At 37.1% G+C, this 19,776-nt stretch overlaps 1 protein-coding gene across 3 annotated transcripts in view; it reads right to left on the bottom strand.

Annotated features, from left to right (window-relative positions):
• LOC129938341 (mucin-2) overlaps positions 1–19,776 on the bottom strand; it is a 304,608-nt gene that overhangs the window by 229,430 nt on the left and 55,402 nt on the right. For all 3 annotated transcript variants that reach the window (XM_056045829.1, XM_056045828.1, XM_056045830.1), the window contains exon 2: positions 14,927–15,033. In XM_056045829.1, the coding sequence (XP_055901804.1) occupies positions 14,927–15,026 (100 nt within the window). In that variant the 5' untranslated portion in view covers positions 15,027–15,033. The remainder of the gene's footprint in view (positions 1–14,926; positions 15,034–19,776) is intronic.

Genomic DNA, 19,776 nt, shown 5'->3' with positions numbered 1-19,776 from the left:
AAACTTTACACTATTAAAGTTTGTCACTTCTGGGAGCAGGAATATTAGTTTGCATTTTTAATGATTTTTGAAATATTCCAGAACGGTTTACTTTTATATTACAGACTTTGAAGTTTTTGGTTTCAAGAATTATTTCTGTTGGTGTTAGGTTAGGTTAGGTTATAGTGGCTGTCCAAGATGGAACGGACACACTTAGGCCAGTTTAATGGCCCATTGTGATACCACATGAATCTTGAGGCTTCCTTCTAAGCTCAATGGAACCAGTTAGAGTCTCTTACGAAACGTGAGAGGCTGACTATCCCGATATGATTTAGATCGTATAGATCGTTTAGATCGTTAAAGAAGAATTCTCCTAGGTAATTCTTGCGTTTTCGAGCTAGAGCAGGGCATGTGCAGAGAAGATGAAGAACCGTTTCTTCCTCTTCGTCGTCCATACAGCTTCTGCAAAAGTCATTTGAGAAGCCTAGTCTCATGGCGTGCTTTCCTATTAGACAGTGTCCGGTTATGACACCTATTATCGAGCTTATATGCGATCTGCTTAGAGAGAGCAAGCACCTTGAACGTTTTAAATCCAGTGTTGGCCAGATGTTTTTTGTGGCTTGACACGTGGTGATGTTGGTCCACCTGGTACCTGCCCTCCTCACAGCGTCTTGCATTAGTAGCAGTTTACAAGTAGCGATTGGTATGCCAGTACTTGCCAAACGTGGTAGGATGGGTTGTACTGTACCGTTCCTGGCGAGTTCATCTGCCTTACAGTTACCTGGAATGTCTCTATGGCCCGGCACCCAGCAAAGGTGAATATTAAACTGTTGTGCCATCTCCATTAGAGATGATCGACAGTTATGGACTGTTATAGAGTTTGTAGAGACTGAGTCCAGAGATTTGATAGCGGCCTGGCTGTCGGAGAAAATACGGATATCAGATGTTGATATCACGTTTTCTTTGAGCCAAGACAAGACTTCCTTAATCGCCAAAAGTTCCGCCTGGAACACGCTACAATGATTGGGAAGGCGGAATGAGAGACTTAATTTCAGTCGTTCAGAGTACACACCACCACCAACCCCTTCTTTGGTCTTTGAGCCATCTGTGTAAAAGTGGATTGACTCATCCTCTAAGAATGTCCTATCCTCCCAAAAAGATCTGGTAGGTATAGAAATCTGGAAATTCCTATCGAATTGTAGTTGGGGGATGGTGTAGTCTGTGTGCTTTGGAATTGATTCTAAGTACCTTAGAATTACGGAGTGGCCAATGTTGTTGTTAGTCCACTGCGACGAAGCATTGAGGCGGATAGCAGAGCTTGCAGCTATTTGTTTACTAAATATGTCAAGAGGTGTAAGGTAGAGGAAGGTGTCCAGTGCCGCAGACGGGGTCGTGCGAAGCGATCCGCTTATACATAGGCAGGCTGAACGTTGAACTTTATTCAACTTATCCCTGTTTATACCTTTCTCTAAAGCAGTCCACCATACTGCCACACCGTACGTTAAAATCGGTCTGATTACCGATGTGTATAGCCAATGCGTGATTCTGGGTTGTAAACCCCATTTATTACCAATAGCTTTTTTGCAAGAAAAGAGAGCTACAGTAGCTTTTTTGACTCTTTCCTGTATGTTGCGTTTCCAATTTAGTTTTTTGTCTAAGACAAGACCTAGGTATTTGGCCTCGTCTGAGAATTTTAATTGGATTCCTTTAATGTAAGGAGGGTTGACAAATGGAATTTTGTATCTCCTCGAAAATAAGACCAGATCGGTTTTGTGTGGGTTAACACCCAGTCCACACCGATCAGCCCAGAGTATTAGTCTGTCCAAGGCATTTTGTAAGAGTTCTTTTAGGATATTAAGATGCTTTCCTGAAACTGCTATAGCAACGTCGTCCGCATAGGCTATCACTCTGAAACCCTCCGCATCCAGACTAGTTAGGATTTCATTCACCACTAGGTTCCAGAGGAGAGGGGATAGAACACCACCTTGCGGTGTCCCTCTACTAACGAATCGTCTGCTAGAAGAGTTATTCTTCTAGTAAGCATTAAATGAATTAACTCCCGAAGCGAACTCTCTACATTTAGAGATGTCAGTGCAGAAGTGATTGTAGATGTGTCCACGTTGTTAAAGGCACCTTCGATGTCAAGGAAAGCAACCATAGTGAACTCTTTATGATGGAAGGAATATTCGATGGTGCGTACTAAAGTGTGTAACGCTGTTTCCACCGATTTACCCTTACAGTAGGCATGTTGAGACGAAGACAGAAGTCTTGTATCGATACGTGCCCTTAAAAGGATATCAATCAATCTTTCCAGGGTCTTAAGAAGGAATGATGATAGACTTATAGGTCGTAAATCTTTAGGATTAACTTGGGAGCATTTACCTGCTTTAGGTATAAAAACAACTTTAACTTCTCTCCATGCCGAGGGAACATGGACCAGCTAAAGACAGCTGGTAAAAATTGCCTCAATGATTGGTGCAATTATATCAGAAGCTTTTTGTAATTCTGCTGGTATTATTCCATCTGGTCCTGCAGCTTTAAATGGTTTGAAGCTATTGAGAGCCCATTGTAGCTTATCCTTTGTGATCAGACCTTGTGGATAAGTTGTATTTGAACTTGAACGTGCAAAGCTGTTGCAAGTTTCAGTAAGAGAACTACCAGGAAAGTGAGTGTCCAATAGTAGGTTCAGCGATTCATTACTTGAATTAGTCCAGGAGCCGTCTGCATTTTTCAAGCAGCTTGGCATAGCTGAATTAGTTGAAAGAATTGTCCGTAACCTAGAGGCTTCAGAAGTTTCTTCTATCATGCCACAGAAGGATCGCCAAGAAGATCGCTTGGATTTCCTTAGTGCCTTCTTGTAGATTCTTAGGGATTCTTTGTAGGAGTCCCAATGAGAGGCTAGTCTTGCAGCTTTGGCCCGGTTGAAAAGTTTCCTGCATTCCTTCCTGAGCGAGTCAAGCTCTGAGGCCCACCATTGTGGTTTCCTCTTTCCTCTTATGTGTATAAGTGGACAAGAAATTTCTAGCGATCTGTTCATAGCTGAGGTAAGGTCATTGACTTTGTTGTCAAGTTCGTTAGCGTTAGAGGAAGGACTAGATAGTTCAGGTTCTAGTAAACTCTGTAATGAGTTCCTGTATAAAGCCCAGTCAGTTTTCCGAAAGTTTCGAAAAGTCAATGGACTCGGGTTATCATCCACCTTTATATTGAACTGGATATATCTTTGATCAGAGAACGAGTGTTCTTTGGATACTTTCCAGTCCAAGATCATATGGTGTATACTATCTGAGACAAGAGTTATGTCTAAGACTTCTTGTCGAGTTTTAGTTATGAAGGTTGGTTCATTACCAACATTACTTACTAAGAGGTTAGTACCAAGAATATAATCAAAAAGAGACTCACCTCTGTCGTTGATATTCGTACTGCCCCATACAGTATGATGAGCGTTAGCATCGCTCCCAATAATTAGGCGGATTCTTTGCCTTTCCGCTTCAGCGACGACTTTCTCCAGGGTTTTTCCAGGGAGAGGGCCAAGGTGGTCATGCCCAAGATACACCGATACCAGCCAGAAACTTCCTTTGGTTGTTTCTAGCCTAGCTACGGTGGTACCTTTGTCATTGAAACGATGGAGTAAAAATACATTAATGCTACGTTTCACTAGTATGCTAGATCTAGGTTCACCTTTATCTGTCACACAAAGTGTGTAGTATCCAGGAGTCCTGAGTCCTCGAACAACGGATCCTGCAACCCATGGCTCTTGGATCAGGACAATATCTTCCCCGTTAGTCGCCAGACGGAGAAGAAGTGAGGCCGAGGCCTTTATGGAGTGTTGGAGATTAATCTGTACTAACTGCAGCATTTTGGCTACAATTAGGCGGATCAACCTCCACCACGGTTTTGTTTTGATCCTCTGTGTCTGAGGATGAACCCAAGAGTTCGTCCTCGCTCAGAAGGATCATGTTAAGGTCGTCCTCAGTCTCCATTAAGGATGGACTGTCCACGACTTTTGTAGAGGGTGCATTCGCGATTGGAGAGGACAAGGGTGCATCGTCACCCTCTGTTAGGAGAGAAGACGACGTCCCAGGTTCACCAACCGCTAGTTCACCTTCGGTAGTTTTTGGAGGCCCGCTTTCCGCGTTAACCTCATCTTTTTTATATATTCGAATTTTAATGGTTTCGAAACCATAGTTGATGGAGTTTAGGGCTAGAGGAGCCAAGGGTTCTTTATTGAGTACGACAATGGCGCTCCTATAAAGACCCTTCACTTCCTCTAGCTTGGCTATTTTCCAGTTATGCGTCGGAAGGGACGGGTTACACACTTTGACCATCTCGAGAATGTCCTCGATACCAGCAGGTTCAATCGGTATCCAGATACGGGCTCTAGGTCTGCTGGGAATGTCTTCCACAGCGACAACCTCGAGCTTCGCACCTGGCCAAACTTCACCTAACCGGCTGACAGAAAGCTTGTAAAGGTCACAAGATCTCTGGTCGCCACAAACCATGAGTTTGACGTGGCCTTGATGCCAACCCCCATCGCTTATGGAAGGAAGTGGTCCTGGAAGCTCTCTCAAAATGCTCAAAAAGCCACCCGAGAGCTTAACCTTGACCAACTGCCAACGATCAGCCGATATTGTGCCATCACCATCGCTCCTGTCAATGACCGCAACCACGACTTTGCCCTTCGCAACGTCACTGAAACTGGATTGTTTCCTGATGGGATTGAGGAGGGTGCTCGTGTTATGCACCGGGGCCGTTTTGGTGTCGGTGCGGCCCCCTCAAGAGATCATTTGACCCATTTGACGCTAGCGGTTTGCTGCGGTGTCTTTTTCGCCGCATGCCGCCTTTGTCTATAAAGACCTTTAGAGATTTTTCCATTTCTATTCTCAGTAGTAGTGGTAGGGCCATTGTTCACAACCCTGCCACTACTGAAATTAGGTATCGCTACCTTTTTATTCTCATTGCTACCAACAACAGAGGAGGGTCCATGGTTAGCCACTACTTCCTTCTCTGTGTTGGCCGCAAGAGATACGACAGCAGGCTTTGACACCAAGCTGCCGCCCGGTCCTGAAGTGATACCGGTCTCACATGTGTTTTTGTTTTTGTTGTTTGTTTTGTACATTTTGGTCCCACGAGACGCGAAGAAAAAAGGTCCATCTGTACAGAGATTCGCATGTACAGATAAGGCTAGTTAATCCGGAGGTCGCCAGGTATCCGGATACTCCGTTAGAGACTGGGCTATTTTTGAATTGGGCCCCCAGCCAGGCTGATCATCGGCACGGGTCGTTTAACACCTTAGATCCAGCCCAATAATGATGAGAGGTGGTTGGGGAGGAAGAGAAAGGGTGAGGAGTCAGTTGACGTTAATTCATCATTCTGACTTGTAAGGAAAAGATTGGGATTCGGTAACAGCAATTCAGCTAGGTTACCTAGAGTGAGAAGGAGTATAGGAGATAGGACCGTTGCTAGCTTTTTCGCCATTACAAACGTGGGAGGTGGGATGGGAGTTGGTGACATAAGCGTAGGCCGGTACGCCTTGTTTATGTGGGAATGGATGATGATTTTGGGAAGGTAGAGGGATAAGAACGTCCTTTAGTTTCAGGACTCATCTGGAGAAAATTCTCGAGAATCATTGACCTTACTCAGCTTCTACAACTCGACAAGTTCGACGTTCAGAGTAATCAACTGTTGGTGTTAATCAACTATTTTATTACTGAATTAAGTACGTGAACCTCAGACAGCAAGCCATAATCTCTTACTCTCATTCATCTTGTTCGTAAACTATTTCGTATCTTAATTAATCGACCTATTTCTAAAGGCAACTTATTTGAGCTTTCACAACTTAAAGTTATTTTTGGTTCAACTTCATTGACACTTTCATGAATAGAGTTTTTGAAATAAGTAATACTTGTGAATAAGTAGTAAGCCATTCTCACTCACTTCTTCGGAAAGAAAGTTTGCCATTGATTGTATTGCTGTTTTTGAAATCAAAAGTTTTCCTTCAATCTACAAGACGGTGACCCAAAAAACCCTAATTCAACTGGTAAGTGATCTGGAAGTTCTTTTAGAACTAAAGGTAAACTAAAAAGTCTGGGTTAGATAATTATCTAATGTTGAAGGATTGCCACGATTATTGTTAAGTTGGTTCAGGTGGATATAAAATATGAAATGAATGTTTCGTATTTAAGTCAAAAACTAAATTACCCCACGTATCGGCTCTGAGACAATTCCAATGTCTATTTCTGCTGTTAATATCACCATTCAAACCAATAAGTTTTCTAATATCGTTACTAAAATCAAAGTGGTGATGCAGCTCGTCCCGAAAAGTAAGTTGAATATATTTTTATTGATGACCCATTATAAAAAGGAATTTCAATTCCAATATTTTCAATTAAATTAGTAATTTATCACTAAAAATAAGCCAAGTTTCTGAAACTAGGCCAACATCTACATTATATTTGTTCATTAGAGCAAATAATTCATTAATTTTAAGATAGTCAAACTCTCTTAAATTAAAGTTACCAATGATCTGCAAAAAAATCTAAATAAATATATTTAGGATTAAGACTAGCGACTGGGTGTCAAAGTCACATAATCATACCTTTATGGGTCCTTGGACAGCAATCACACAATATTTTAAAGTGAAACTAAATAAAAACATACACACTTCTTTTTCACTTGACTAATAACAACACTAATTAATTATTTATCAGAATTTAATATACTGTGTCAAATTCTTAACGCCTACGCCTACTTCATAATTTGATATCTTTTGTATAAATAGATGGATTCTTAATGTATACAGAAGTGATTTAGCTGATTTGTTATTGACGTATTGTTTTTGAGTATTTATCTGCGTTGATTTCGGTTCATAACAATTAATTACAAATTTGATTGACTTATTATTAAGTCTTAAAACATCAAACACACAAACGTAGGTATGTAGTTATTTATTTAAAGAGATAATTATTATTTAGTTGGCAATAAGCGTGACTATTGAAAATAAATCTTTTTAATCACCTGTAAGATTTCTATCAGAATAATGACGCTTGTAGATTTGGAGGATCAGTATATTTCTAAATTGGTTGTTGTGCAACTGTAAGACCAATAAATAAATAAATAAATAAATACCTCTGAATTCTATTCTAGAAGCTTCTTGAGAGAAAAACGTAAAGAAGGAAATATTTGAACCACTCTAGTGTACAAGTTTATATTCGTATTAAGATTAGAAAAGCTTAACTATAGTAAAAGATTAACTAAATTGTTTATATCAACTACGATTAAATTGTCTAGGCTAACTCAAAACTAAAAGCCAATATCTCAAGTGGTGTTGTGTAGAGGAAATTTTAATTTTATTTAATGACTCATTTATAATAAATAACATATTAAATCTATAAATAATATCATTTTTCTGATGTACATATTCTAAAAAATATTCAAAAATTCTTCATAGATAATGAACTTCTAGTAAAATTATCATTGATTAGTTGTAGCAAAACAAAGACTTATCCATTATTTTTCTATGAAATAAAATTTCTAGAAAATACTAGTAATGGATGGCGTCTCAAATTATTACAAACTTGTATTTTATATAGAAAAAAAAAGATAACAACAATATTTGTTAGAAAAAGATTTACCGTCGATTCTTATACATTTTTACATGAAAAATAAAACAGTCTAATTTTAATAAATTCAATTCAAAAAAGTGTTTTTTTTCAACTCAATTTGTGTATAAAAATGCAGAGAATTTTCTAAAAACACAAAATATTTTACTTATGTAAAAAATAGATTCAAATATGACGTTGTATCTATTATGAGTGCATATATTTGCTTGCATCCATTCACATATTCCTTGAGAAATACGTCCTTGTCCTTACCACGTTTAACTCAAGATTCTCTTGAATGCTTCTTGACAATATGGAAAAATGAAGAAGAAGACAAAAATACTTGAATTGGTTATGGAGATCCTTTCAAAAGTAATCCCATTCCAAGGACGATTTTTTTTCATTTTTATTTTGTCTTCACACAAGAAAAAACATATACATATATAAAGTAAGACTAAGTACGAAGAATTTAAAGATACGAAAACAACAACCACAAAAAGAAAAAGAATCCAACACGTCTCTTGGACAAGATTTATGGGGCTACATACTTTTCCTTGAGTTTACTTAAAGCGATGAGCATTTTTTAACGCTTTCTATATGCATAGCTGTAGCATCTTAGTTTGAGGCTAAGATATAGGTTTGTATAGATGTATGTAGTGCTCCATTAGTGGAATAAATGACGCATAATAAAGAAAACGATTCTTGTATACAAATCTAAGTAATATATCTGTATTCTGACACAAATTACCACAAAACATTACATAACATACATAGTATAGTTGCCGAAGTTGGTATTGGGGTTTGTCGTGCAATATCGGATCCAAAATGGAGAGGGGTATCAAGACCTCTTTCCTTCCTGAACAATAAAGTTCATAGCGTAAAGTTGTATAAATAAGGACTTTATTTTTACATGTTAGTGATTTAACGTTAGTCTTCAAAAAATCTGTTTGTTTTTCTGATCATATTGAAAAAAACCTAAAAAAGCAATGTTTAACTTCCCACATGAAGTTATTATACTCGGTCCGTTTTGTCGAATTGAAAATTTTGACATTTCTCGACTTTTCTACAGTCGAAATAAAAGAATTTTAGACGGATGTATGTGCGTGCTTGTGTACGTACATTTGTACGTCCGTACGTTCGCGACGTTTTCGTAATCCATAGCTCAAGAACCAGTGGAGATATCGACTTCAAATAAATTTTGAAATACCGATAACAAGGCAGAAATATGCAGAAAGGGCTCTCAAGAAATGGCGTGGGTGTTTTTTAGCTGTCAATTTGTCTTGCTTAAAAGTTTGCAGGTTTTTGTAGGTTTTCGTGTTGGGTTAAAAGAGTTGTTAGTTGAATTATTCTTAAAGTTTTTAAAATTATTAACAATATAACAAATTTTACCCAATTTTTGTACCATTTCTTAAATTTTTACAAATTGGATGCATGCAGTAAATTTGAGAGATATCAAGAACCGAACATCATTTTTTACTAAATTTGCGTACTATTTTTAGTAGATTTTATTTTTTATGAAAATTCGGACTGGATTTTAATAAAAAAAAACTACTGAATATCGAAAACAATATTTTCTGTTAAATAAAAAAGTTGAAGACAATATTTTCAATTTTTGAAAAGCTATTCGATCCGAAAGTAAATTTTTACCAAGTTTTTTTGTTGGGTTTTAATTTTTTGTAAAAACAGCATCCAATTAAATTTCCCTCAAAATTTTACTGAATGTTGACAACAATATTTTTTTTTTAAAGCTAAAAGTTGTTTAAAGCTAATATCTCAAAGTTTTAAAAAGATATTTGAGTTGAAAATCAATTTTTACCAACTTCTATTAATTTTTTTGTTTAAGTTTTTATTTTTTGTAAAAAAAAAAACTGTCAATTAAATTTTTTTTTTTTTTCAAATTATTCCGAATGATGAAAACAATATTTTTTATGAGTTAAAATTAGTTGGAAGCCATAATCTCAAACTTTTGAAAAGATATTTGAGTCGAAATTAATTTTGACCAACTTTGAGTAATGTTTTTGTTTAGGTTTTCCTTTTTTATAAAAAAAAAAGTCAATTTGATTTTTCCCAAATGTTAAAAACTTTATTTTTCGTGGCACAAAATTGTTTTGGAGATAAAATCATTTTGTATTCGTACAATTTTCGAGGTGGCGAATTTCTTTTTCACTTTTTTTCATTTATAAAAAAACCGTTAATTGATTAATAATATAAAATTTAATTCAAGTCTCTAGCGTTTTTGGTTCGTAAGATGTTTAGGATTAACCAAAATGTTCACCTTTTTTAAACTGCTATGGTAAAAAAAACGCATACGCATTTTTCTTAAGAGCCCTTTCTGCATTTTTCTGCATTGTTATCTGTATAACAAAATTTATTTGAAGTGGATATCTCTTCTGATTCTTGAGCTATGGACGATGAAAAAAACGTCGCAAACGTAAGGGCGTTAGAACGTTCGTACACACTCACGCACAGACATCCTTCTAAAAATCTTTTATTTCGACTCTAGGGACCTTGAAACGTCGAGAAATGTCAAAATTTTCAATTTGACAAAACGGACCTATTACAATAACTTCCTATGGGAAGTTGATAAAATCTACAAAAAAAGTACGCGAATTTGGTAAAAATTGATGTTCATTTTTCGATATCATTTTTTTATAATCAAGGGGCACTCTAGGGTAATTAATACCCTTAACATGTTTAAAGGTTAGGCACTGTGCGAGCTTATAAAAAAACAGGGAAAGGTTAAAGAGGAGATACGAATACAAATTGGTCTTAGAGTTTTGAATATCAAAATGATAGGGAAAAACAGAGGTGGGAAAAGCATTCCACATTCTCGATGATCGGTTAAAAAAAGAATATCTTTATTTAATAATACGGCCGAAAATGAGCGTAATGTTAAATTGATGTGCATTCCTAGAAGTACGAGTATTACGGCTGAATTGTTTGGGGGGGGGGGTAATGGAAATAGCGGCCTCGGTGTTCGAGTGACGTAATTGTTTCGCTTATAGTTCCATCGCCTATCATTTTCAATGCTCTTTTTTGGATCTATTCAAAATACTTAAACTTATTTTAGAAGCGCTTGCCCAAATAAGCGATTTATATTCAAGTAAGGTTGAACTACTTATTGAACAACTTATAGGGCTTCTACGACTTATTCGGAGCCCAAGCCTCTAATTATCGGTTTTGTCCGGCTCGCCGTCCTTGGAGTTATAGTAAGAATCTGGACCTTATGCTGTCGGGGTGACTTCCTGATCACGTAAAAAATACCTTTATTGCGAAGCACTAACAAGCCTCGGATACGGACGGATTTACTGTTGACAACCCAAGCAAACGAAATAAGGACAAAGAACTTCGGATCTGCACGTAGAATGTTAGGTCCCTTAACACACCACGTGCAGACGAACAATTAGCGGAAGCCCTAAACTGCTCCAAGGTAGATATTACCGCCATCCAAGAAGTGCGATGGGATGGACCAGGCAAACGCAAACTAAAAGACTGTATACTACGGCGACTGCTACCGAGAACAAAGACAGCGTCTATTTGGGTGTGGATTTGTTGCTGGAAATAGACTGAGGCAAAAAGTCTTGAGTTTCAACAATGTGAGCGGGTGCATCAAGACAATACGCTCAAGTGCTACGTTTCACACGGCCACCGCAGCAAAACCACTAGGTTGAAGACAAATTCCGGCAAGCGCACGCAGCGAAACAACAAGTAAACAAAACGGAGCTGCACAGGAGGATCAGAGCTGCTCGCAATCTTTACAAGCAGAAAAGGAGGGAGCAATACCGGCTTTTAGATGGAAAAAAAGAGAGCATGAGAAACGCGCGATCGAGGAGATAGATGGATGTCACAACAGGAATGAGGTTCGTAAATTTTACCGAAAGGTAAAAAAGCCTCCCAGGGCTACCAGCCACGAACCGAAGCCTGTAAAGACGATCAGGGGAACATCGTAGTAGAACCGCAGTCGATGCTGAGAATATGGAAAGAACCACTCAACCTCGGCGACGCAGATCAACAATTCCGCCTACACGACCTCGACGAAGTGAAGATAGCTATATTTAAACTTAAGTCAAACAAAGCTGCTGGAGCTGACGGCATCGCTGCCGAACTATTTTAAGCAGTAAGCAACGACTTGGTAGGAGCATGCACCAACTCATCTTGAAAATATGCTCGGAAGAAATCATGCCCGATGAGTGGAATCTCAGCATGGTTTGCCCGATACTTAAAAATGGAGACCCTCTTAATTGCGCCAATTACAAAGGAATCAGTCTCCTGAACATTGATACCCACCATCTCTTTATCGATTTTAAAGCCGCGTATGACAGCATCAATAGGGAAGAGCTCTACCGAGCAATGTCTAGTTTTGGCATCCCTGTCAAACTTATCCGTTTGTGCAGAATGACGATGGAGAATGCACGCTGCTCTATCAAGGTCGGAAAAGATCTTACCGATGCATTTGATGTCAAAAAAGGTTTTAGACAAGGCGATGCACTGTCATGCGACTTCTTCAACATCGTTCTGGAAAGAATTGTGCAAAACTCAACCGTCAACACTAGAGGCACAATCTTCCAAAGGTCCATCCAATTACTCGGATACGCAGATGATATTGACATAATTGGAAGATCAAAGCGTGATGTCAGTGGAGCGTTTTTGAGCATTGCGACGAAAACGAAGAAGATAGGTTTAGTGGTCAATGAGGGCAAGACCAAGTATATGCTGTCATCAAAAAAGGACACTGAACAACGACGTCATGGACAAAACGTCAGCATGGACAGCTATAACTTCGAGGTAGTTAAGGACTTTATCTACCTAGGCACCGCTATTAATACGGACAACGACACCAGCGCTGAAATCAAACGAAGAATAACTCTTGCAAATCGCTGCTTCTTTGCACATAGAAGGCAATTGAGAAGTAAAGTCCTCCCTCGAGCATCTAGAATCACTATATATACGACACTCATCATCCCGGTTCTCATTTATGGCGCTGAGGCCTGGACCTGTCAGAGAAAGATGAGAGCGTCTTAGGATGCTTCGAGAGAAAAATTCTTCGGGTGGTTTTGGTCCCGTATGCATGGATAGAGAATGGTGGAGAAGATATAACGACAAAATGAACAGGCCGTACAGCGACACTGTCCTAGTTAACAGAATCAAAGTACAATGGCTTAGATGGCTAGGTCATGTAGAGCGAATGAACACCAACACTCCAGCCCAGAAGGTCTTCAAATCGAATCCCGAGGGACGGCGCGGCGCAGTAGAAGGAGACCGCGACTGATGTGGCGCACATAGGTGGGTGAAAACCTCAACCAACTTGGAGAGCGAAACTGGAGACAGATTATAGCAAATGACTGAGCTGGCTGAAGATGCATATTGGCTGAGGCACAGGTTCGTCTTTGGAATGAAGCGCCACCTTAAGTCAAAAAAAATTGGGTCATCCGAATCTATCCGTCTGTCTTTATGTCTGTCCTTGCACCTGCATCCGAAACCATTATGTCGATTGACTTAAAATTTTTTTCAGCCGTTTAGAGTTAGGCGTTTTTTTCATATTTTTAAGGCTAAAATAACGATTATCTCCATAAACATTTTTTGGCTAAAATCAATCATTCGAATTTTCTCAAAAATACCGATATATTTAAATTGTCCTGAAAACTGTGTTCCTAATTTTGTTTCTTTCAATAAAAAAGAGCAATTCTCAAGAACTAATCAACCGATTTCAATCATTTTTTTGCTGCACAACCTTTTATAATGTTTCTATAAAATTTTATGATCAAAAGTGTTATTTTTTTTATTAATTCCGTATCTAGAAAATGGGTCATCATTTTTTTATGAAATTGAAATGTAATAAGTACAGGAAACATTTTCAAGTTTAACTACACTTTCAGCTTCTCGCAATAGAAAAGAATTTTTTTTGGCTTACTAAAGATATATCTTCAATATTATAATTTTTATTGTTTTTTTAGAGTTAGTTAACCACTATTGAACTTTTAAAAAATTTACCAAATGTTGGTATATTAGTATTTAAATGGAGTAGCTTTTGAAAATCTGTTGTTATGCTTAGGAGTATTCGAATTATTTAGAACATTCCCAGGTGGGTAACAGTTTTCTTAGAAAAAATGGAAACAGTTAGGATGGATTTGTAATATTTAATTAAAATAAAAGTCCAATTTTCTTCAGTTGCCTTCTCAAGGCTTTAAATACAAAATTTTAAGTGCTTATGTACAATAATTCGTTTTTTTATTGTGAGTATGTGAGCACCCCCGCTGACAAAAAGTCTTGATCCGCCCTTGGTTTGTCATTTGTTCGCCATGTTAAAGTTGTGGAGGCAGACGAAGACATTGAGGATTTACATAAAAATATTGATTACCACCTACGTTAAAATTAATTCTTTTGGCGTTTCTTTCTCTGCCTCCACGACGTTTGTACATAATATTGGATAAGTTTCCTGGAAACTAAGACATTTTTTATTTTAAAGCAGAAAACTTTTCGTTCATGAGCCATGATATCACCACATCAGCGTTAACAGGCCCGGTCTTTAGGTATGAAGACGCTCATCTAGGGCGAAAGGGTGGGCGTTCATTCTGAGCTCAAGTGAAAGTAGATATTTTTAAACACCATCAATGCCAGAAAGTATAATATGTCGATTAAATTTTATGACATTTAAGCCTAATTCGATATTTAATGGGTATATAAAATAAATTGTGTCATTTCAACTTGTTTTAAGGCGCTCGATTTAAAAAGACCGCAACTGATTGTACATATACGACAACAAACTTGGAAGTTTGCCAAGAGGCTATTGATTTAACAATTACAATGTAGTTTTTCTTTTTTTTTGTCTTGCAAGTAAGAGTACGTGTGCTTTGACCGATCCATATCATGCAGTTTTTCCAAGAAGTAGAAGAAATAAAGAAGGCTAAAGGGACTTTTTGAAGGAGGGAAAATGCCAAGGCATTCCGTTTCCTTCATACATATACTGTACCTATACAGATACAGCAATAGATTTTTCTTCTTTTTAGAAAAATTTATTACTGGAAAAAGTTGCTTGTGGTATTTTTGTTTCTATTTGTTTTTTCGCAAAGGTCTTTGTGAAGAGTAAAAGGAAACTCTTGTGCTTAGAAGACTGTTTTTTGTTGGAAGAAAGACGTTTCAGATTTCATTCATTCAAAACAACTATTACTAACCTACCCGCATAAGTATGCAATAAAAATGAATCAGCATTCGATAACTGAACACTCGTAAATTCAAAAAATAAAAAAACAGAAAAACACCAGTTTTTAAAATTGTTTCTCTTTTATACTGCACCAATTTATGGAATAATATATTTATAGGTATATATGAAATTTTATAATAGTACTTACCAAATAGTCGACGGATATTTATTGTTGGGTAGGCATTCACATTGAGTTGCTGTAAACAGCAAACAATGCCAAGTAGAATATAAAAGTTGTTCGCAAACATTGTCGACCTGAAATGAAAAGTTTACAATAAAAATTATTAGACATGTTGTTTTGTTTTTCGATAATATTTTGAAGATTTTAAAGTTTAAAAATACATCAATTTTTAACCCATTGTTACAGACAAAAGTATAGTTAACCTATTTATAAACCTTAGTACAAACGATTCAAACAATAGCTTTTGATGAAGTAGGTAGCGACGAGGCTTAAAGAGTATACAGACAAGCATTAGCTTAAAGAGTTGACAAAATCATCATAGGACTCCTGAGACTCCATTTCTTTCCGAATTATTTCGAGGAGAAAAGGATCTAACAATACGACAGAACATGTCATCAGCCCAGAGATGAGAGTTATATTCAAGTTTCGGACCTATATAGGTTTTGTAGATTGTAGCCAGATTAGAGGGGGAGACAAATTTCTTGCATCTTCTCAGAAAACCAAGACATCTTGCGGTGACATCGCGTATGTGATCGTTCCACAAGAGGTGGTTGCTGATTCACATTTCGAGGATGTCGAGATTTTCAGTTTCGTTGATGTTTGTGCCACTAATGGATAGTGGCAAAGAGGGTATATCTCGCTTTAACGATACAAGACAGCATTGGGTTTTTGAAGCATTAAATTCCACGCGGTTTTTTATTCCCCATTGTACAATGATTTGTTTTTCGGAATTTAATGAGCTTATCATATTTTGCAGTTGCAGTTCTACAACTGAAGAGGAGGGTTGTGAGTCTGGAAACGAATATGAAAAGCTAAGAGTGCTATCGTCAGCGAAACAATGCATTGGATTAGAAGTAGGAGATCATTTATAAAAATGAGGAAGAGGGTCGGAGACAAAACGGAGCCCTGGGGCATACCAGCATTTATATTATGGGTTTCAGACTTAAATCCGTTCAAAACAACTTGTATTGAAGGGTTTGAAAGAAATTTTCGATAAAAGAGCAAGATGCCAGACTTTATCAAATGCCTTTAAAATTTCGAGGGAAATAATCTTACTTTCTCCAAAACGATGTAAAGATTTGTTCCACTGTTCAGTGAGATGAACCATGCGCGAGAGAAGTTAAGTGCCTCAAGATATTTCTAAAGCTGATAATTAATCAGCGTTTCCATGACCTTGGAAAGAAGGGACGTTTGTGCTATTAGTCGATAATTTGTTGGAGAAGATACGCCTTTTTTGGGATTGGCTGAATAAATGCGGTTTTTAAACTACTCGAATCGAGCCCAGAAGAATATAATAGATGGAAAAGCTGGTTTTGCTAGCTTGGAAGAACACCTCTTCAGAATAATACAGGGGTACCATCTGGGCCAGCGGATTTCTGAATCTAGAAATCTTTAAGAACTCTTGCCACAGTTCGAGTACTAAAAAAGATTGGTCCTATAGAATCATTTAGACGTTCAAGAACTGGGGAGCCATGACACTATCTGGTGAGGTTGAATTTTCGGCGAACTGCTTTGCAAATACGTTGGCTTTATCAATAGAGCTAACTAAAGGAGTGTCATTGACAGCAAGTGTAGGAACCAAGGAAAAGGAATAATTCCTCATGTTTTTTACGAATGATCAAAAATTCTTACTGCTTTTGAGACATTGCAGTATTTTTCGCCGTAATTTTTGGTCATGTTAAAATTTGGTCCTTCGAATATAGGTGTTGCAGGTCTTTCTGGCTTGCTTAAACCTTTTCTGGTATTTCTCAGTTGAATTGGATTTAAAACATCGGAAGCTCATTTCTTTCTCCTCTTCACAGATCGAATCGAACCGTGATTTAACCTTGGGTTTAATACTTTTAACCCTATTCGGGATAAAGGTTTCCATTCCCAGATGAACCATACTAGAAATCATATCTGCACTGGAGTCTAAGTCACTACCGAAAAAGCAAAGCGAGCGATCAGTTAAAGATCCTGAAGAAATTATTGAGACCATCCCAGTTTGCTTTCTCATACTGCCAAACGGTTCTCTTTGGAGCTCATTCTTTAACTGTGGTCCGATTTGCCTAGAGGCATCAATACAATGATTGTGTATTTATCAATATCAGAAGTGAAGAAGGGCCATTGGCAAGCTGAGTAAGATTGTTAAACTCAGCAAAAACCTCAGCACACAATCCATCGGGTGTTGTTTGGCCTGAATGGCGAAGCCACGAAGAATTGTGAACATTGAAATCCCCCGTAATAAAGATTTCAGTGGATACAGGGAGACAATTCTTAATATGAAGTCAGACAGAGCCTCAAATTCCTGAGAAGTCGAAACTCTGTCGAGGATTGGGCTCCGATAAAGAAAACAATAGTGAATGATCTGCTAATTCACGGAAAGTTTTAAGCACATGAAAATAAAGAGGTAAGGTTTCGTGGGTGATCGGTAACTCTCTTAGCGTCGGGATGGCGTTCAAGAAGCGCAGTTGTGGATTTCGTGTTTTAAACATTATTTGTAACATTAAACAACATGAAATATGTGAGCTAATACAAAGCCAATATTTTAGTTATTTTAATGTATTATGTATTATTTAAAAATAAACTACTATATCTCGAAAACAAAACCAACCGATACATACAGAATATGACTCGTTTAAGCCCAAGAAGATTGTCTTAAACCAATTTTGACGAAGAGCTCGTGTGTTCCAGCTGATGTTTATAAAACTGGCCTTCCAATCAAGTGATTTGTTTTATGGTGCGAAATAATTTTAATGCTCTAGCGACTTTCCAACTTTGAAGGCAGTCATATCTTATAAACTGGCTGCTAGGCTCGCCTCGTTTAATGAATGGTCGTAAAAATCATCTAATCGAGAAAACTATTAGCAATATTATCAATTTGTTCGAGTCCAAATCGAGCCAATCCAGTAAAATCCAAAGATCTTACGTTGCTTGGTTTAAGAACTTCTAGATCAGAAGGGGTGAAACATTTTTTGTACCGTGTGTCGTCGGTCTGAGGAATCCGCCCTTACAGCTTTTATGACAATATCGAATATCTGCTCATTTAATAGAAGGTGATCTGTGATACACACACCAACGTTTATGTGAAATTGACATCTGAAGTGGGTTGCACTTTAAGAAGACAGCACGGTCAATAAATCCTCATACCCTGCCGTTGAAATTCCACATCCGAAGAAAATGGATGTGAATCTAGAAACGAATGTTAAAAGATGAGGATACTGTTCTCAGAAAAGCGGTTTAATGGATTAGAAGTGCCAGACAAGATATCCTTACAGAATATCAGGACGATAGTCGAAGACAAAACGGAGCCCTGTATTTTAACAAATTGTATTGAACGGTTAGAAAGGTAGTTTCTAATCTAACAAAGAAGAGATTCATCAAAACCAAAAGCACGCATTTTCAAGATGTGCTCTTCAAGATATTTCTTGAGCTGGAAATTGATCCATGACCTTGGAAGAAAGGACGAGAAGGGGAGGAGGATGCAGCTTTTCTATAGACATGCTTGACAAAAGCTGTTTTCCATCCGTTTGGAAAAGGACATGTAGATTGGGGAAAATAGAAAAGCTTACGCAGTGGACTGGTCATCTCACGTGGGAGATAATGTGCATTGACCGCCAAAATTAGGCGATTTCACAACGTTAAATAAGTCTCCTACCTAAAAAGCTACATATTTTAAGACGGCGTCTAATATCAATTCAGTAATGATATATTGATATGGACTTGGGGTAGAATGCCAGTAAATCCAAAATGAATTAATTTGTGGATTCAATAAAATAAATGTTGTTGCGTGAGATGAATTACTTAAAACGATGAAAATGGATGTGGTTGAAGAAAAATAAACGGCCCTTCGTTTTGGATATGGCCCACCATATATTTAAAATTATTTACTTTTTATGTATAAAAATAAAATTTTTATTTTAGTGCTTTATTAAATACAAAAACTTTTAAGGTCTTAATAAATTGAACTAATGTATATTAACTTCTTGAGGTGAATTTACTTTGGATGAGATTTAAACATGAATTTCAAAAATATAAATGTCCCAAAAATAGTGAAAGTGACACAATTTTTTAAACTAATGGCTTATTGAAAAACATAATGTACCCTTCCTTCCTATTAATTTAATATAAAAGCTTTGAATCTCTCGAGGACTGAATTGAAATTGCAGCATGTAATTTGTGACTGCCACAATAAAGTTCCTTCCCAACTTATTTTGTACCTAAAATTTTAAATAAATTGTGTATATTCCTGATATTCAAGAAAAAAACATTTTTAAGTATTTTTGACATCTTTTTGGTCAAAATATTTGCAAAATATTGATTTTTAGGAATTTGCCTTCTAGCCCTCAGCTTCAATCTACGACTAAGCATTTTGTACACGGAAATTATGCAAAGAAAATACACCAAAAAAGGCAGACAATTGTTGATATTAATTTCCTGTCCAAAAAATTAAATTTTTCTAGCAAACTTTCTCATTTTCTGGATTTTCGTACCTAAATGTTTGTTGTGTTCTACGCATTCTATTAAAAAATCGTATAACTGAAACTGTAGGTTTAGCCCTTGAAATATGTAAATGTAGGTTTAAAATATATATTATTAATTCCCCATTGGAAGTTATTGTAATCAGTCCGATTTGTCGAAATAAATTGTTTTTATTTTTTTTTCTTTAAAATCGGTCCAGTATTTTTTGAGTTTATTCGTTACATACAAAAATACAAATCTTTCTTCTTTATAATATTAATTTATACCTTTTGAGCAAGACAAATCGGCAGACGGAATGGGTAGTTATCAGTGTGGGTTACATCCCAGCCTCTTTTGTTGTTTTTTTTGTTGTTAGC

The sequence above is a fragment of the Eupeodes corollae genome, chromosome 1 (genome assembly GCF_945859685.1).
Source record: "Eupeodes corollae chromosome 1, idEupCoro1.1, whole genome shotgun sequence".
Classification (NCBI taxonomy): Eukaryota; Metazoa; Arthropoda; class Insecta; order Diptera; family Syrphidae; genus Eupeodes; species Eupeodes corollae.
This window is presented reverse-complemented; position numbering and strand designations above follow the sequence as displayed.